The sequence below is a fragment of the Bombus flavifrons genome, chromosome 16 (assembly GCF_040668555.2).
Source record: "Bombus flavifrons isolate JBK064 chromosome 16, iyBomFlav1_principal, whole genome shotgun sequence".
Taxonomy (NCBI): Eukaryota; Metazoa; Arthropoda; class Insecta; order Hymenoptera; family Apidae; genus Bombus; species Bombus flavifrons.
The window spans coordinates 7116966-7135591 of record NC_138457.1 but is presented as its reverse complement, the minus strand read 5'-3'; the positions used below and the strand labels follow the sequence as shown (position 1 = coordinate 7135591).

General features: G+C 30.4%; 3 protein-coding genes and 1 long non-coding RNA gene across 9 annotated transcripts; 3 read left to right on the top strand and 1 right to left on the bottom strand.

Annotated features, from left to right (window-relative positions):
• Positions 1–702: 702 nt before the first annotated feature.
• On the top strand, positions 703–3239 carry LOC138188534 (dynein light chain 2, cytoplasmic). Its single transcript, XM_069130441.1, has 3 exons — positions 703–879; positions 1452–1569; positions 1738–3239. Exons 2-3 carry the CDS (start codon positions 1462–1464, stop codon positions 1897–1899), a joined length of 270 nt encoding a protein of 89 aa, XP_068986542.1. The 5' UTR covers positions 703–879; positions 1452–1461; the 3' UTR covers positions 1900–3239.
• Positions 3240–4225: 986 nt separating this feature from the next.
• On the top strand, positions 4226–9368 carry LOC138188532 (intraflagellar transport protein 81 homolog). The gene is made up of 13 exons (XM_069130436.1): positions 4226–5034; positions 5333–5481; positions 6086–6197; positions 6624–6740; positions 6896–6955; positions 7034–7186; positions 7482–7760; positions 7915–8232; positions 8330–8480; positions 8571–8719; positions 8853–8933; positions 9008–9171; positions 9231–9368. Exons 1-13 carry the CDS (start codon positions 4930–4932, stop codon positions 9325–9327), a joined length of 1935 nt encoding a protein of 644 aa, XP_068986537.1. The 5' UTR covers positions 4226–4929; the 3' UTR covers positions 9328–9368.
• LOC138188533 (lysoplasmalogenase TMEM86A) lies at positions 8931–17830 on the bottom strand. Of its 4 annotated transcripts, none has more exons than XM_069130439.1 (6): positions 17673–17830; positions 15364–15527; positions 12981–13174; positions 12438–12565; positions 11459–11569; positions 8931–11373 (listed from the first exon to the last, which is right to left on the bottom strand). In XM_069130439.1, the coding sequence occupies exons 1-6, from the start codon at positions 17691–17693 to the stop codon at positions 11299–11301; spliced, it is 693 nt and encodes a 230-aa protein (XP_068986540.1). In that variant the 5' UTR covers positions 17694–17830; the 3' UTR covers positions 8931–11298. The 4 variants fall into 4 exon arrangements, with proteins under 4 accessions (XP_068986540.1, XP_068986538.1, XP_068986541.1 ...); XM_069130437.1 differs by having other exon boundaries at positions 8931–11363; XM_069130440.1 differs by having other exon boundaries at positions 12450–12565.
• LOC138188535 (uncharacterized) lies at positions 13072–15449 on the top strand. 3 transcript variants are annotated; one of them, XR_011175524.1, is made up of 5 exons: positions 13072–13196; positions 13726–13818; positions 13905–14207; positions 14958–15189; positions 15309–15446. It is a non-coding gene; the product is annotated as an uncharacterized LOC138188535 (long non-coding RNA). The 3 variants fall into 3 exon arrangements; XR_011175525.1 differs by lacking the exon at positions 14958–15189 and having other exon boundaries at positions 13905–13989; positions 15309–15449; XR_011175523.1 differs by lacking the exon at positions 14958–15189 and having other exon boundaries at positions 15309–15432.
• Positions 17831–18626: the final 796 nt, after the last annotated feature.

Here is an 18626-nt window from a genome sequence, read left to right as displayed (position 1 = left end):
TAGCACTATACTTCGGATATTTTATATATTTTTTTGTATCATGTGCAATTTTACAAATTAAAAATTTCCTATAAATGCATAAAAATACACAGTCTATTCATTATCATTCAGTGGATATACAATATAACTGAATAGTAAAAAACATTCTATGTTTTTATTGAAATTTAAATTTGAAATATCGAAAAATCGATACAAGAATCGAATGTTTCGAACCCATAAACGATAATTTAGGAGCGACATGAAAACCACTATAGAAATTGTAACTGAAACAGAAATATCAGTTTCGTGTAACAGATATTCAAAACCAAGGTTCTATTTAATTTGTTTTAAGAATCAAAATCAATGTCATCATAATTTTCAACTCCTATTTCTTACATTTTACAGGGGAATTGAACAAAGAACTTGTCTTCTAAATTCTATAAACTAACCTAGTTCATCCTAACACTTTTGTTCATTACTGTATTTATAGCTTACTCTATACAATCTATAATCTCTCTAAATTCAATTTTGTAACAGGAATAAAAATCGAATCGATGAAAAACAAAAAAAAGTATCGCCGTACGATTGTAATTTTCGTTGAAAGAGTTTCCATATCGATTACTCGAATTTATGTTTACGCGGGTTGCTACCAGCAATGCATTCTGGGTTGATAGAAGACCGTGATAGAAGACCCTAATCGCGGGCCAATCAGTGGGCAGGATCACAGTACGGGCACTTCAGTCTTGAACTCAATCGAGGAAAAGTCGGTGTTGGATTGAGCGAGCTAAATTTTTGTGAAAATCAGTTCACATAGAAAAAAATAAGTACACATTACCGCCGGGGCCAGAATATAACGATCGTTTTCTTGTGTATCAGTTGGTGAACGTGTTATTTGAAAAGGTATGTCGATGTGTTATACAAATGGAAAATCTATTTTTTTTTTCTTCATATTTTAGACCGGAACCCATCTCTTATGTCAAAAGTCAACTTTTCTGATTTCATCTAATCACCGTTACACTCAGCGCGATATTAATTTTCAAATAGCCGCCGTTATCATGGCCTGGTTACGATGCATTGCGTGTAAACGAATTATTATTCTCGTTTCGTCGCATATCGATAAAACATCGTCCTCCCGCGTTTCGCCACCGCAACTCTTTACTCTCCGCGATTATTTTGTATCGCAATTATTACACATCTAATCATCCTCTGGATTTTTTAATGACTGCCCAATGGATTATTATGCCGGCTAATGACATATATGCTACTGTCAAAATTGCGCGCATTCCTTTTCCCAGGTTCAATTTATAGTTCTCTCAGTAACCATAATTAGTATTTTCTTTTCATCCTTCAGTGTAAAGAAAGAGAAAAATTGCTAGCCTCTTAGCAATTTTTACATTGAATGTTTTCCAGTGGAAAGATGCGTAGAAAGGTGTATTCAGGTTTTTTCTTTTCTTGCTTTCTGTATGTTTCAGAGTTATCAAAATGTCAGACAGAAAGGCTGTGATAAAAAATGCTGATATGTCTGAGGAGATGCAGCAGGATGCTGTTGACTGTGCAACTCAAGCCCTTGAAAAGTACAATATAGAAAAGGTATGTTTAGATTCAGACTTGAATAATATCATAGATATTGCGTGTATGATGAGAAATGGTACACGTATCTGAATTTGAATATAATGTACTTTGTTTAGATATAATAAGTAAGAGGTAGAGAAATAAATGTGTGAAATGTAATGGATTAATTATATATTTTTATTTCAGGACATTGCAGCCTTCATTAAGAAAGAATTTGATAAAAAATACAATCCAACGTGGCATTGCATCGTAGGCCGTAACTTTGGAAGCTATGTAACACATGAAACAAGACATTTTATCTATTTTTACTTGGGTCAAGTAGCGATCCTTCTCTTCAAAAGTGGATAAATTGGAGTCTATTCTGTAATCACAAACCTTTCTTCCTCCCTTCACACACGCTACATGGAAATACCTTAAATCACGTCACAGTCTGTAAGAAAAATTACAATATTGTGTATAATGGAAATTTGATTTCAAGCAAAAAAACACGCACTCCCAGTTAAACAAAGAAGTATAAAAGTATATAATGATCATCGGTACTATTGACTTTGCTGTTTTACTTATCTCAGGAGATAAGACAATGAAAAATTCTGTAGAAGCTATGGAGAGAAAAAGAAAGGGTAGGGAGATGATTAACTGAATGAGAAGAAATGAAAAAAAAGTGAAAGAAAATCAATTGACATACAATCTTACATGTTAAAATGTATCATGTATGCCAGAAAATTTGTTGTGTTCTTGTTTTATATTAGGTATATATAATGCGAGGTTGAGTTCAATACTGGCGATTTTAAATTAATAAATTTTTAGTGTTTAATACACTAAATGCACCTAAGTATAATGTAACATTCATACAAATTCATGTATGGTTTTTATTATCTTACTATGCTTGAGGAGAACTGTATTCAGTAGTCATCAATAATGAATCTAAGCCAAACCTTGATTGATTGCTGCGATCATTATTATTTTATGTAATGTTGTAAATTGTCCCTTTATTCTGTGATGCTGTGCAAAACAGAAGTGGTTAACGAAATCATCTTCGATTCGTTTGAATTCTGTGACACTTCTGTTAAAAAAAATCTGGAAGTGAGGCTGACGAGAGAGAAAGCTTAGTTATGGACCCGCCATCGCGTTGATGATAAATTTAAACGTAACGATTATTTAAATTTACACAGTGCTAAGTAAGATGTTGCATAATATTCAAATCGAGTCATTGTCATAATTCTAGTTCTTTTTATATTGTGCACACGGAATTTTGCAAAATGTATTATTCTTAAGGCAATATACATTTAGGGAATTATTTTCTTTTTCTCTTTCTTTCTTTTTCTCTTTCTTTCTTTTTCTCTTTTTTTCTTTTTCTCTTTTTTTCTTTTCCTCGTTCTTTCTTTCCATCTTTCTTTCTGTCTTTCTTTCTTTCTTCCTTCCTTCTTTCCTTCCTTCCTTCCTTCCTTCCTTCCTTGCTTCCTTGCTTCCTTCCTTCCTTCCTTCCTTCCTTGCTTCCTTCCTTCCTTCCTTGCTTCCTTGCTTCCTTCCTTCCTTCCTTGCTTCCTTCCTTCCTTCCTTCCTACCTTCCTTCCTACCTTCCTTCCTTCCTTCCTTCCTTCCTTCCTTCCTTCCTTCCTTCCTTTCCTTCCTTCCTTCCTTCCTTCCTTCCTTCCTTCCTTTCTTTCTTTCTTTCTTTATTTTCTTTATTTTCTTTCCAAAAGAAAAAAAAGAGGAACAGATATATTCAGCTCATTAAATTTTATCCTTTATGTAACACCCAATACCCAATATTACGGTACTTATATATATGATAAAATATAGATTATACATATATATTATACTATTTATATATAGTGCAATCTTAAAACGATTTTTCATGCAGTATTTGATTATCACAACGTTGCTACATTGTTCAAATGTTAGACTGATTATTAAACATCGTCACAAGTATATGACTTGCATGGTTCTTTTTTATAATAATACGCATTTTTTATAATAATACGCAATATTATTATAAAAGTTTAACAGAGAACGTTGCCCTTTAAAACGACAAATTACATCTAAAGAAGAGAGAGAGAGAAAGATAGCAGAAGCGGGACAGAATTAATTACACGCTTTTTGATTATAATCCAATCTAAATGTTCAGGTGAACGTATTCCCTTTGGTCTCATCTTCGATGTATCTTCTTTTTTTTTTACGTGTTAACGCACATAAAGGCGAATGAAGAATAGTGGCATCTGTAAAGAATACATTGAGAAAAACTGATACACTTATTTAGTGTTTGAAGTTTGTTAAATAGGAGAATTTGAAAAAGTGTAGTATTGCGAAAAAAACAAAGCTGTGCTCAGAACAATTCACACATTGCTGATGAACCATCAATTCCCATAAGATTTCAAATATATATATTCACTGTGTTATTAAACGTGGAGTGAATAATTCATCAACCAATTCCCAAGTTTTTTTATGTATATCAAGACTGCGTGATTACCGAACAGAAAGAAAAAGAAAAAAGTGGAAGCACTTGCAATTTTATATGATGAAATTGAAGAAAGAAAATTCGTATGTTATGTTTGAAAATATATCTAAAAGAGAAACGAAAGAAAAACGAGGCAATGCAATCCTCGTCGCTGCTAATTATAATTTTGTGTGCCTCGACGTCTTTTTTAAAAATAAAGCTAATTATGATTCTTAAACTACATTGAGAACATATTCTATCTGTTTATTTATAATTATATTATAATATTGTTTGTATCATAATTATTTACTATAAAACATTAGTAAAAAATAAAAAAAATTTCTTTTCTGTATATAGATTAGAATATAATATATAAATATGTAATAACGTTATTATTATTATATAACAATTATTGTATATAATATTATTATTATAATACAATAATTTATTAAATAATAATTTTATTATATTTTATTATTTGTAGTTGAAAGTATTCAATATTTTGTAAAATGTATTTAACGATTAATTGTATCAACTTTATCGGTTCTTTCTATACATGCTATCTCCTTATTGAATTATTAATTAATGCGTAACGTCTATTAAGTCAGTAAAATCGATATTACATACAAGAGTTGCATCAAACAATTACACTAAATTAAAAATTAAATGATCTTTCGAGAGTCATCGATACTAGATCGTGTATCAGATTTAATTAGTGACTAAATTCGAGCGGAAAGGTCAATGCAGAAGCTTCACCTAATTCGAGTGTATACCATACCAAAAGAATCCCTCTACGTATAGTTTTGCATGCTTTCAGAAGAAGAGAGAGCCTAGGTGACACAGTTGCCAGGACGACAATCAAATCACAACAAAACATTTCTCCAGTTGCTCCCAAGTTTTGAGTAAGAACTAAAGGAAAAGGAGAAAAAGTTTGGTACATAATGAGGGAAAATACTAAGTTCATTGTAATTGAGGTGAACAAGCTGCTGAGACGTAGTTACAGTGTCATTTATTTCAATTCCTTAAGCTCAGAGGAATTGGTTCAAGTAAGAATTTAACTGCTCAGAGGTCATACTGATTGACTCCATAAATTGAAGGTCACAGGAAAAACATGTATTAAGTCTATGTGTTAAAATCAATACTAATTTCTATGCTACTTGATGGCTAGAAGGTAGTGTTTTAGTGCACTTGAGCGATTGTGGAACTTACAGAAAGTTGATAGAGTTGATCAAGTTGACTTCAATTGATAGTTCAATTTGTTATTTGATTTCATAAGATTTCACTTTTCAATTAATTCAAATGATGTTATCAATGATTGGTTTGTTCATGCTAATTGCATTGTAGGTGTTGAAAGAAGTGTTAATTAAAATACAGGATCAGAATGTCGATGCCAGTGATACAAAGAATGAAACTCCTGAAGAGATCTCCATCTATATCCTGTCTATTCTCCGTATTCTTCATTATCAGCCTCAAACAGACCCTGTGACCTTTAGGCAAGAATCTTTATCTTTCATTTGGACAAAGTTCTTTAATCCTACTGTTCTCTTTGCTACTTCAAGTATCTCCTTTTAAAATTTCAAACTACTTTCTACTACTGTATTTTGAAACCAAATCTTTAAATATTTTATATATATTTTAATAGCATTTTTTGAATTAGTATTAAAGTAGAGTGATTTGAATTAGAGTTACTGGTATTTATTGAACTGGAATTTTTAATTTGGGAAAGTGTAGATCCAAGGAGAATAGCAGGGTTAAGATTTAATGTAGCTAATATTAAAAGACTATCTAGACTGTGAATATTTATATTTTTGGCTGATCACAGATTGATCATTTTTTATATGAATATAATTCATAGAATTGGGACATGGATACAGAATTATTGCACTCATTAAATATTATAATAGATACTATACTTTGAATATTTTCTATTTTCTTGCATACTATATACAATTTATTGTTATTTACTTTTGCACCTTTAGACTTCCCATAAATGTATAAAAATCCACAGTCTCACTCTTTATCATTTTGTCTTAGGAACTTTTTTCTAAAAGACTACTCAAGTACTTCTATTTATGGTGGTTTCTTATATGTATATAGGCAGGGCTTGATTCGCGGAGATCCTGATACCATACACCCCATCCTGACCTGGCTTCTGTCTCACGTAAACATAGTTCGAAAGAGAGCTTACTTATCACGTTTCCTAGTGAAGGTATATTGTATCTTCATGTACAAGGTGTACTAGAAAAATAACACGGCTGATTTTCTAAAAATATTTATAAATATCAAGTACAAACAAACTTTGTTCCCTTTAAAATAGAATCCTTAGGAAACTAATACATCGTTGAAGACGCTGTTCACATTCTTGAGAATCAGATAATCATAATATATATATATAATACTATTATATAATATATACTATTCAAAATAGTCGTATATGCTAAAACTAGTAAATTATAATTGATACAAAAGCTAAAGTATGGATGTATGTTATGGTTTGTAAAGTTGAGTTTTGATGATTATTACCAGTTTCTAAGAAACAAGATCAGTCTTATTACTGTTTCGACACACCGTATATGTATGTGACTTTGTTTTCTTAAAATTATTTCCATCGAGTGATTTCATTATCATTAATTAGTTAGAGGTTCCTGCTGAGTATTTAGGCGATCCAGAAGTCTCCGCTTTGTACGAACAATACACAAGTTTGATCGATAGATTCAAAGCAGCGCACAAGGAAAGGGAGATCGGAAGGAAGGTAAAGGATCTCGATGATTAAACTGCGGATGTTTATGCATCAATATATTTATGAAATTTAAAGTAAAATATCGAAAATAAAGCAGTCGATCTGATATTCAATAACCAATCTACATGTATGTAAGATCTTCCTAATTTTTTTCCCCATGAGTTTAGAATTTTGAAAATGCTAGCGAGCTCACTGCTGATTTAAAAACGATGGAGAAAGAGAAAGAAGTAAGAAAATACTTATTTGTAGGTTTTTATTCGTTTATTTTTATTCTGGAAATTAATCTCAATTTTGTATTAATTTAGGCGGTAACTATACGTATAGAGAAGATGAGAACGAAAGCTGAAAGCGGAATACACTTGTTGGATGCTGCTCGAGCCTTGCGAATAGAGAAAGACAAGGAACGCGATTTTGCGTTGCAGGAGGAGCAAGAAAAAGAAATAATATCCAGATTACAAGTAGAGACACTAAATAATTCAGATTTATAACAATACTTATAACTCATATAATAAGATTATTTTATAATTTAGCAATGGTGTCTTATTAATCATAGTGTAATTAACAAGGAGATGATTTTGCATAAAAAAATAAGTGGAAGATAGAATAAAATTTTTCCATGCCAGACTTTATTTTCACGTAGGATCATTCGATGTACAATGATTCAAATTACGATAGTTACACACGGAACATTGTAATTTAATATATTTAATGCAATTCTAGTAGAAATTTTTAAATAACGAATAACAATTTTAGACTAACTTACAAAGATTGGAAAGAGAATTACAAATTCTGAAGAAAGATGAGAATGAAATTACTGCTCAGTCATTATTACAACATTTATCTGAGGTGATTACCGTTCAAACTATAGTCACAGATGAAAAGCTACCTGCGGAAATACACACGAGAAAAGATCACATAAAAGCTTTGAACGCAGTAAAACAGTATTTGTATTTGGGTCCGGATCAAATAACGACTTTACGAAATAAATTGGATAGTATAGGCAAAGAGATTCAGAATTTGATAGAGTTTAAGGTAAAATAATACATAATTCGTTTCATGGATAAATCTTTTATTTATCAATATATTCGTAATTTATAAAATTATAATTCTTAGTCATTAAATTGAACAAAAATAAAATTCATTTATTTCTAGTTACAAGTTATATTCATTAATAAAATTTGTCTAGATCTCGCAAAGCAATATTGATAAGATTGAACCATTTCGACAACAAGCAGCCGCAGTTGCAAATATAAAAAGAAACATCCTTGAAAAATTAGAGAGGACGATGAGTTCTTTACAAGAGCTGCAAGTAAAATTGGAAGAGAAGCATGAGCTGTCAAAAATGGTGGTAGAAGATGTTATTCCTAAAGGGGAGGAGTTAAAAAAGTATATAAATCGTTTAAAAACTAGAGGAACGCTTTATAAACATTGTAAGTCCGAATTGACATGGCTTAATGCAGAAAACAGTGTTTTGCATCGAACAGCCGCCATCTTAGAAAATCAGGTATGTACTTTATCTTTTACTACTGATTTTTAAACAGATTTGGATAATAATTAGTATAATATCTATTAGTGTATTAATATAATATTGATATTATTAGTATAATCAATGCAATCAGGCGAGAGAGAGACTGGAAACTGTAAAAAAAAATATTCCAGTCAATTTCACGGAGGAAAATGCATCCTCAATAAATCTTCAGTTGGGTCGGGATGTATCTGCTTTTAGAGCGAAATTGGTTCCATTAATAAATGGTAAGAAAAATATATATGTATAACAAGATATAGTAAACGAGAATATAAAATGTACTAAAATAAAGTATTCGAAAATCTTGAATATTGTAGAGGTGCAGAGTTTGAGACAAAAGTGTCGAGAATTCGAACAACAGCAGGAAAAAGCGAAGAAAGCTCACAACGAAGTAGAATCAAGCATGAGTAGCTCGATTAATAATTTACAATCTGAAGTGCAGAGTAGAAAAAACAAAATAGCGAAGGTAATCGATTTTGTGTTTACTGTATTAAATATTACTTTATCATTTAATAAATATCAAATATTTATATCTTTATTTTCGCTTAATTATCACATTGTTATTTAATTATTCTATAAATATTAAATGCATATAAAAGGATATTGAAGAGAAGGACAAACTGCAGAATCTAATAACTAAAATGAAGACTATGGAAGAAAGAATAAAACGAGACATAGAGGTTTGTTCAATTTTTTAGTTTTTCGTGCATGTTTCGTTATTTTTTATATTTGTAAGTATTATTGTATTATATAGGACCCAACAGTTTCTGATCCTGGTAAAAAGATAAAAGAGGAACTAAACTCTGCCATCCAGGCGGAAGAAACAAAATTAAAAAATTTAACGATGGAAAAAGAACGTTTGAAAGAAATCTCCGTGGTAAACGAAAAACAAACGCAGATGTGGAATGATATATTATCGTAAGTAAAATACATAGTGTATTTAAAAAATGACGTGTAAAAATACATATCTTTTTTAGAGTGTTTAAATGTAAAATAAAATGTGCCGAGGAAAGTAAACAATCGAATGGAATCGTCGTACGACGAGGAGGAGCAGAAACGTTGGTTTTACAGTAATATATATTCACGAAAAGATATTCAGTGAAATTGTCGGCATTAAAGATATGTATATCGAATTAACAAAACTTTAATCACATAAAAAATACAATTTAAATTTACAGATTTTCGTGATCGATTCGGTAATTTAAAAATTAGATTGAAACAGTTACATATATTCAAAGTAGAATTGAAAGATATATAACACTATATAACTTTCATTCAGTAACATTTTTTAACGTTAAATTTATAAACACTAACAATTGATTATTTTGAAGAAAGTATACGCTAAAGTATTTAATATCACACTTCTACGAATGTTTTGTTTCTGAAATATGTGTTCTAAATGTATTTCACGAAACAATATTATGCTATGCTTGTACATGTCTTGTATTAAAATACAACATTAAATATATCTTTTTACAATATGTGTTGAAAGAGCTGAATTTAATGAAGTTGTAGCCGAGAAATAATAAATGTTAACATTTTTTCAACTTTAACAAAAATCTCATTCATACCTCAGTTGTTTTATTTGAAATTTATTCTTTTTTGTTTTTTTAATCAAGTTCATTTTTACTCAGCTCTAATTATACCTACTAAGGAATTCAGATTCTTTTACGGTTTGAATATGATTAGTTCAATCATTAATATTAAGTGATATGTCATCGAGATCTATGAGTGAACGTGTACTAGTCAATTATTACAATGTCTAGGATATAAAATGCACATTTTTGTCCGAAGGGAAAATCCTATTTCTCCTTTGGCATAGATATATAAAACATAGTTTCTTTGAAAAAATAATATTTTAGTTGTTCGAGTCAATATTCTACTTGGTATCTATCATAATTAGAATAAATGCAATACTATTGTCTAATACCTATAATAATAATGGTAAATTCAATAGTAAAATAATATATGATATATTATATTCTTACGTGAAGTTTCCAGTTTTAGTAGTAGAAATTCAACTACAAGAATAATTGCTAAAGGTTTTTAAAATCCTCAAACAATTTTCTTCTCTCTCTTTTATATTATTATTCGAAACAAGAGAACAGTACCAAAACATCTAGAATTTCATTATTCACTTTAGTAAAAGTAAGTCGTTCTATCTGTACACTTTTAACTAACATTCAACTATTCATGAGATATTTAGCATTTTTACTCACTACTGTACAAAGAAATACATTTTGGTTCGTAATATGTATCACGAGATGATATACAAACTGCACGTGTCAACATTTCTGCGAATATTTTACTCGAGAAGTTCGTTTCGAGTTGACAATTATATAGAAATACTGAAATCTTTCGTCTCTATTAATATTCAACGTTCATAACGGTATAAACCAACGTGAAAGTCTGAGTAAACATTATACGTTGAGCATATATGTAGTATTAATTGGAGTAAAAAGAATTCTTGCGATCGCGAAGAGCATTCTAATTGTTGCTAAATAACATTATACGATTATACTTAATAATTCACAGCATTTCTTATATCTTTCTTTCGATTCGACGTTCACGTCGGAGAGAAAGGGAATGAATAACGTTCATCAGACGATCGTTAAATGCAATAAATATCGACTACAATGAATCATTGAATGATCAGGTAAAAATCCTTGCCTTAAGAAAGTGGCAGTGTTTATGACTTCTAGATTTACGATTACCATAAATCCTTTAACGAGGTGCATTGTACCTATTTCAAAACAACGATTACGCTAAACTGATCTATGTGGTCTCTAGTAGTAATATACTGCTCAAAATAGCTAGATTATTATCTATATATCGACAGCTATCAACGTTGTGGAAACTAAACTTTCCTAATATCTTATAGTATTTTTATTCGTGCCTAGGTTTCGAATTATTTCGAGCAGTATAATGTAATTCACAATATTTATAGTTCTATAAACAGAAGAGGAAATTCTCTCTTAACCCTTGACCAAGGCTGTATCAGTTTTATCGTTGCTAACATTATTATTATTGTTGTTGTTGCTATTTTTAGAACCAACTGCGCTCAAAGCTATTCCCAATTGAGCCGCATAGTACGTTAACATTATAGAAACCTGAAAAATACTTTGACGAGTTAACAAAAAAAGGACAATAAAGAAAATCGTATTAAAAATACGTATAAAGATATTATGTATCAAAATCATTATACCTGAGAATAAGGTAGGGGAGTATGAAAATAGTGAAATCCGAGCAGCGTATCAGATATGAGGAAACATATACTACCAATGCAGCTGCATAATTTAGTCCACGTCCATAGCTCCTGACGAAGAAATACGATTTATTCAATAGATCGTGTATGATGAAAATAGTTATTGTACTTTCCAGCACAGTGCTTTCCAGTCGTATTATTTTTGCTCGGAAAATTGATAGTGAAAGTTAAGGAAGATTTATCTAGAATTCGGATTTTCGTAATCTGTAATTATACGAGTCCTTTTTTGACAAATTTCTCGTCTTTCTCGGTAATGAATTCCTTCGAATAACTTTTAAATCATAAATAAATTACGGATATATTTATGCAAATTCATGCTTTTATAAATATAGTTGAAAAAGTGGGATTAGATTTGTTTTACTAAATATTAAACCGGTACTATACTTTGGATATTTTACATACATATATCTTTGTATAATATGTAATAAATACATAAAAATCTGCAGTCTAATAAATAATAACAGTTAATCAGTTTAACTACATGTGTTGGATAGAAATTCATAATAAAAACGTTACGAACTTCTCGAACGATCCAATATAATCCTTTCATGAACGGATACATCTCCTTTAATCTGGATAATTGAATAAAAAAGCCTTCTTAAATTATAATTTATTTATAACACGCAACCTCCTCCCTTTCGACGCGATGAACAAGGAAGCATGGTACGTAGATGCACGTGGTCAAGGTGTAGGCCATCTCCTACCCAGCTTGTTTTTACATGACTCGTTTCACCCTTTAGTTGGATCAGTGGATCGTGTTACACTCAACGTAACAAAACATGTAACTCAATTTATCTACAGCTAATCTAATTTTCTGCTAGATAAAAGGCAGGAAGTAAGCCAAACGATCCATGAAAATTCCAAAAGACTGGAAAACACCGTGTGTAAACAAAACAAAACTTTTCATTTTTTTTTCTACTTTTCTCTGTACTTTGTAAAATTGCACTCTAGAGATTGCCCTCCACGCCATGGTGGTTAGTAAGACCGTGTAAACAGGAACCCCAATCACCAGAATTCCATTCAGACCAGGCATTAAAGCGTATATGACTGAAAAATACGATTTTTTTTTTATTTTTCCAAAAGCTTGTTTAATTTTTGTATATGTAGGATGTCTCGATAATCATGGTGCAATCGACAAGAGGATGATTCTACGTGAAAAGATACGTTGGAAATGTAGAACAAAGATTTTTCATACAACAAATGTGGAAATGGTTATTGAGACACCATATTTAATCAGTATGTTTATTTGTATAATGAGGACGGAGGATTATTCGTAGACTACGGATTATTATGCAAATTGGTTTTACGTACTCAATTAAACAAATGGAATCTAACAATAAGTAGAAATTTCTTTCATTCATTACATATTAAGTCCTATACATTGGATATTTCGTATATTTTTTTCAATTCTAAAATCCCTATAAATGCATAAAAATTCGCAGTCTGATTATTCTTGACTTACCTAGCGAACACAACGCGTATAAAATTGTACCTAACATTATGTTAAGCGGTATAAAACCGAATGCACTGATGTACATGATTTGGGCCAGGGCAAACATGCACATCCCTGGCGTGAAACAACTAGGCCAAACCAATAGCGCATCTCCTATGCAACTGAATATCAACCCTGTCAATATTCGTCTGGAGAACCTGTATCTGAAAAATAAGACCGTCAATCGTAAGTGTCTCTCTGGGAATATTCAATTTCTAAAACTAAATAGAATATCGATGTTTAATGTTAAAAGAAAAGTAGCAATAACAGTAATACTAGAACTACCGATTTTACTTAATTTTTCTTAAAAATTGTATGACAAATTTTATTAAAAATTTTATTAAAAACCTTTAGAATTACAATGGTGTATTCTTTGACCTTTTTCTGAGATTTTTTCAAAATTTATGGATAAATATAAATTATACCTTATATAAGTTATAGTTCATACGTAGTTCCAATACTAAATAGGTTCCATGATAACTTTATTCTTAAATGTTTATTATCAGCTATAATCGACTAATCGACAAATACATTTCGCCAAAGACATTACTTCCATCATGGCAGAAATGGGCGTATATATTTTATTTAACAAATAAATTTTACATAATACGACGACATTATATGTTAATAAAATTATTCGTTATTTATCTTTTTATAAGTATTTGAAATGATAAATAATTGTATTATAAATAATTAATGAAACTGAAAATTTCAGATGATTATTGCCCAGCTCTGATCCAAGATTCCAAGCAAACAGAAGCACAGAGAAGCAGTGAAGAAATATTCTAGCGTACACTTACATTTTCAGGTGACTTTTTCGGTTGCAATATTTTTCAATCAATGTTCATCTTTTATAAAGTGATATAATTTTTTTTTTTGTTTAAAATATTACAGAAATATCGTTAATATATATATTGCCGGCTGTCGAAACGTAATAGCGATCATTTCGTACGTTACATAGGAAGAAGAGCAATCATCGGTATGTACGTCACAAGGCCGACGCAGAACGTTATATTCTGCCTCGTAATAAATCGATCCTCTTCTTTGTTTCCAACGGAAAATTGCTCTTACGAGATCAATCGAGAATTTCGCGCGATCTGTGGAGTGCGAAAATCGTTAAAAAGAACAAACTTGGCGGGACGTTTAAAAATATGTGCGTTACCGATTAGGAAAAAAAAGTGACCTGAAAATAAGCATGTAAGCGAGGTCGTATGATAAATGGCTAGCACCTACGAGTAGCCACGGAAATGTAACATTGACTCGATTAACTCGTATCTTCCGCTCAGTTAAACGCTTGTTCGTTAGAAGTATCATTTTGTAGATATAATATGACATATGTATAGTAACTCACAAAACTATTTAAATATCTATAAACATTCTGTATGAATATATTATGCGTGTTATATATTACACACATTTTCTAAACATTTTCAGATTTTATTACCACCATAATGAGTCATGGCTACCATGATTATATTGGTAAAATTTCAGCCGAATTTAAAAATATACATGGAAGCTACAAAATATTTAGTGCAAGTACAAAATATCTTGTAACTATTATACTATATACTATATACTATATATATTATAGTGTATCAGATATTTATGCAGACAAAAGAGTATTAAATCAGAATTATTAGTTTTGCAGAGACAACTACTACTAACAATATTTAAAGTACGATGTAAGATCAACTGTTAGAATATATTTCATTCCATTGCACTTACAAAACATTTTTCTTTCTTCAAAATTGATGATCTATGTTATTTTGATCAAAATCTTCAGTTTGACTTATATTTATTTGATCAACCAGTATCTGACACAATTGAGTTTTACAAAAATGATTCGAATTAACCACAGACTACGAATAAAGGACATACTTATCCTAGTTTGACTAAAATTTAACTTATATCTTTTTGTTCACCCATCATTGATATATATATTTTCAGATTGGTTTTTTATCGATATAATCATGATAGTCGTATCATACTAATATATACATAAAAATACATTGCCCATGTTAAATGTTGAAGTGCTTTAATGAGCCACTATAAACGGCAACAACTACGTTGCGTCGTTAAGTTGATAATAAAAACGGAAACACGGAGGTCGATAAATTACCTCCGGTTAATACTTTTCGATTTTATATCCAAAATGCATGGGGCGCTAGTGACACTACTGGTGCGATTTTTCATTTTCATTTCCTTCTCTTTACTTTTTTTCAAATTTTTCAATGCTCGTATATTAATTTGAAATAAAAAATTGAAACAACCATTTAATAGAGTGTTATTGAGTTGCAGAACAAGAGGCGTGAGACAAAAAGGATCGGCACATGCAAAATTCTGTCGCACTTACTCCTGCGATAAACTAATTCCATGTAGAAGAACAAAGACGATAAGACTTATAATTGGCAAACACTTGAAACATGCCGTCAGCAGGGATGGCTGCTCGGCCAGTAATATAAAATACACGGACACGCTTTTAAAGAATGGGACTAGCTTTGGGCCGACACTTTTTAACTGGAACAGACAAAACATGAAATCGGAATCGAATGACCGACCGTGAACGTGACTGACACCTTCTTAACCGAAACGCTACTGTACTAACAATAACGATCTTTTCTTAACACGTTCACTGACACACGAACTTTCTTTATTTTATCCTGGAAAAGAGAATGAAATATACTACACCGTAATATTGAATTCTTGCATTATATTATATCGTATTTATGCATTTTTTCCGCATTTTTAATTGCGCATAATTTAATCTAAGTTATTCACATTGTTGAAAATCGCTTAGTGTAGAAAAAAATTTTTTTTTAATCATGTTAAAGAATTTGATGATCACTGTGACAGTAAACGTGTTAATCCATTTGAATGCTCTCGTTATCGACTACTAATCTTTTCTTTTTATTTTACTTTTAATTCCTCTTAATTGTTCTCATTATTTTTATTTTTAGAATACGGATTTTTATGTATTTATAGGAAATTCGAAAATGCAAAATAATTTACAAAAATTTAAAAATATTCAGGTATGGGAGTTTCTATAATATTTAATAGGTAAAACAATTTTCTATCTAGGTTCCATTTTTTAAATTATATTTGTAATATTATACGAAATATTACGTTCATAAAGATATAAATTTGCATAGAAATCCGCAATCTACGTATTTTACTTTTGTACGATTTTATTATATAGCGTCTAACAAAAAATTAATGAATTTTTATTAATTTAAATCTTTCTTTTCTTTGTTTCCCTTCGATATTAAGTATCTCAAAGTTAGTTTTATTTTGCGACATAGTTAACATATATTTTCATAAACGTAACTTATTTCGCAAGATAGTTATATATACCAAATTTTTTCGAAACGCATGCGGTGCGTCATCGATTTTATATGTTATATGTATAAATTACGCTTAATATGACATATTTATTATTTTACCAGTGTCAGCAAACAGAGTGTTAGGGAAGAATAATTTTGTTAATGCGTCTAATTGTAAGTTATTTATGCGTGTGTAATGGATGTTTGTTATTGTAAAAAAGTTTAAGAAGTTATGTAAAATGTTTGAAAAGAAAAGTTAATAGTTTTAAGATACACATATCTTGTATGGGGCATGAAGAATGAAAGAAAGGAAAGATAAACAGATACAAAAGATAAGATAATAGAATAGTACATTATCATAATGTAGAAACATAATGGTTTTGTTAATTGTTGTTCTATACCCTTGTGCAATCATAATATTTGTTTGAGATTAAAATTCATGAAAGACAAACTAGATTATCATGATAAAGATAAACCAAAGAATAGTTCTATGCACTTTAAACTTGGTACTATATGCAAATAGCTGGAAATTATAAAAATTCCATGATATAATTCCAATAAAACAGTCAATTTAAATGATGATTTGAATGGAATGCAGAATTGGAAGGAATTAATTTTCAAGGACTGATTTTATTCTTTGTCTGGGACAAAAATATATTTCAATAAAACATTACATATACTGTATAACGTTACTTTATAATGTTAATTGATCAATTATAGAATCAGTGGAAGATTGCAGAGTAACTTAGTCAGGATAGTTAAAGAGTATTCAGTGGCACTTAATTTTCATATCAATAAGAGCAAATTTAATTCATATAGTTGCAACAATGTATACTTTACTAATTAGATTATACGGTATATCGCGTTAAGACTAAATATTTAAAACGTCGTACTTCCTATAACAAAAAACTGACAACGAAAAGTAATAGATCGATTTGAAACGAAGAAAAACGAACGAATCCTTTATGTTCTTATTGCCAGCTGGCGGAAATAAACGTAAAAACAAACTGACTCAGGCAATACTACCAACATTAGTTATTAATAGCCCGTAAACAAAAACGAAAGTCAGTCAGCGCTGGACGCAAAAAAGGTAGCGCTTGTTCAAAACAAAGAGAACAGCTGTTCAATGGAATGTTCTTTTGTAATTTTTGAGTTTCTGTATTTTACTATAATAAAAAGGAAGAAGAATCTTTCAAGGTCTTTGTTCTACGAAGGAGAAAATAACGAACCTGCATCTGAGAACTGTCAAGATGTGGATAACAAGAAAAATGTATAAATTCAACAAAGACTGTTGGAAAGATTATTTGGAATTGAAAAATCAATAAGAAGAAATATTGCTTACCACTTGTGCAGGAGATGACATTTTCAATTAAACCGTAATTTTTCGATCTGAATAATGACATGCACCTACATACACGATATTTTCCACTGAACTGTCAGTTACCATACAATTGCCACAGTAGACTGTTCCCCCAACTGCTGCATTATTTCTCTCCGCGTGAACAACATCGTTTCCTATTGGTTGATCTTGTAACAATAGCTTACGGTGACCAATAGAGGTTAGGTCCTTTTCTTTTAACCCTAGAACAGACATGTTTCTAACACTGTCATGCCGCGGGCAATATGAAGATACGTCAAGTAGATGGAGTTTTTTGTAATCCACACTGGCTCAGTAAAGTATGTAAACATTTATGTAAACCTTTTGCGAATATAATCATGAATATATTTCTTGAGTGTACAGTGGCTCATGAAAGTGCTCAAACACTTTTAAAGACATTTTATGCGTATATTATACAAAACAATTTGAAATTTCGTTACTATATATATACGTTATAACGAAACACAACTATCGTGATTATATTGGTAAAGTTTGAACCGAATCTAACAATGTACATACTAGGTTAATACATACGACATGTCTTTTTTCGAGTTAGATTTTAACCTTACGTCGTAATTTTTCTAGAACATTATACATCTAATTATAGTAATTTCTACATGATTCAGTTTATGAAATTGATCAATGTGGCATTTGTATTGTTCAAATACTACTCCTAATTTGCATATTAAAGAGGAATAACAAAAAACGCCGAAGACTGTCTCATCATAGTGCTAATAAAATTTCAAAATGTTTTACATAACACTTGATATCACATACATACCCTACTAAATATGTTATACTAAAGTGTTCAGAGTTTTCCATACCAAGTGTTCAAATTTTCATAAATCACAAAGTTTTCTCTTTTACTAAATCTTGCATGTTAATACTTGAAGATTAAAATAAATTTTAGTAAATAAA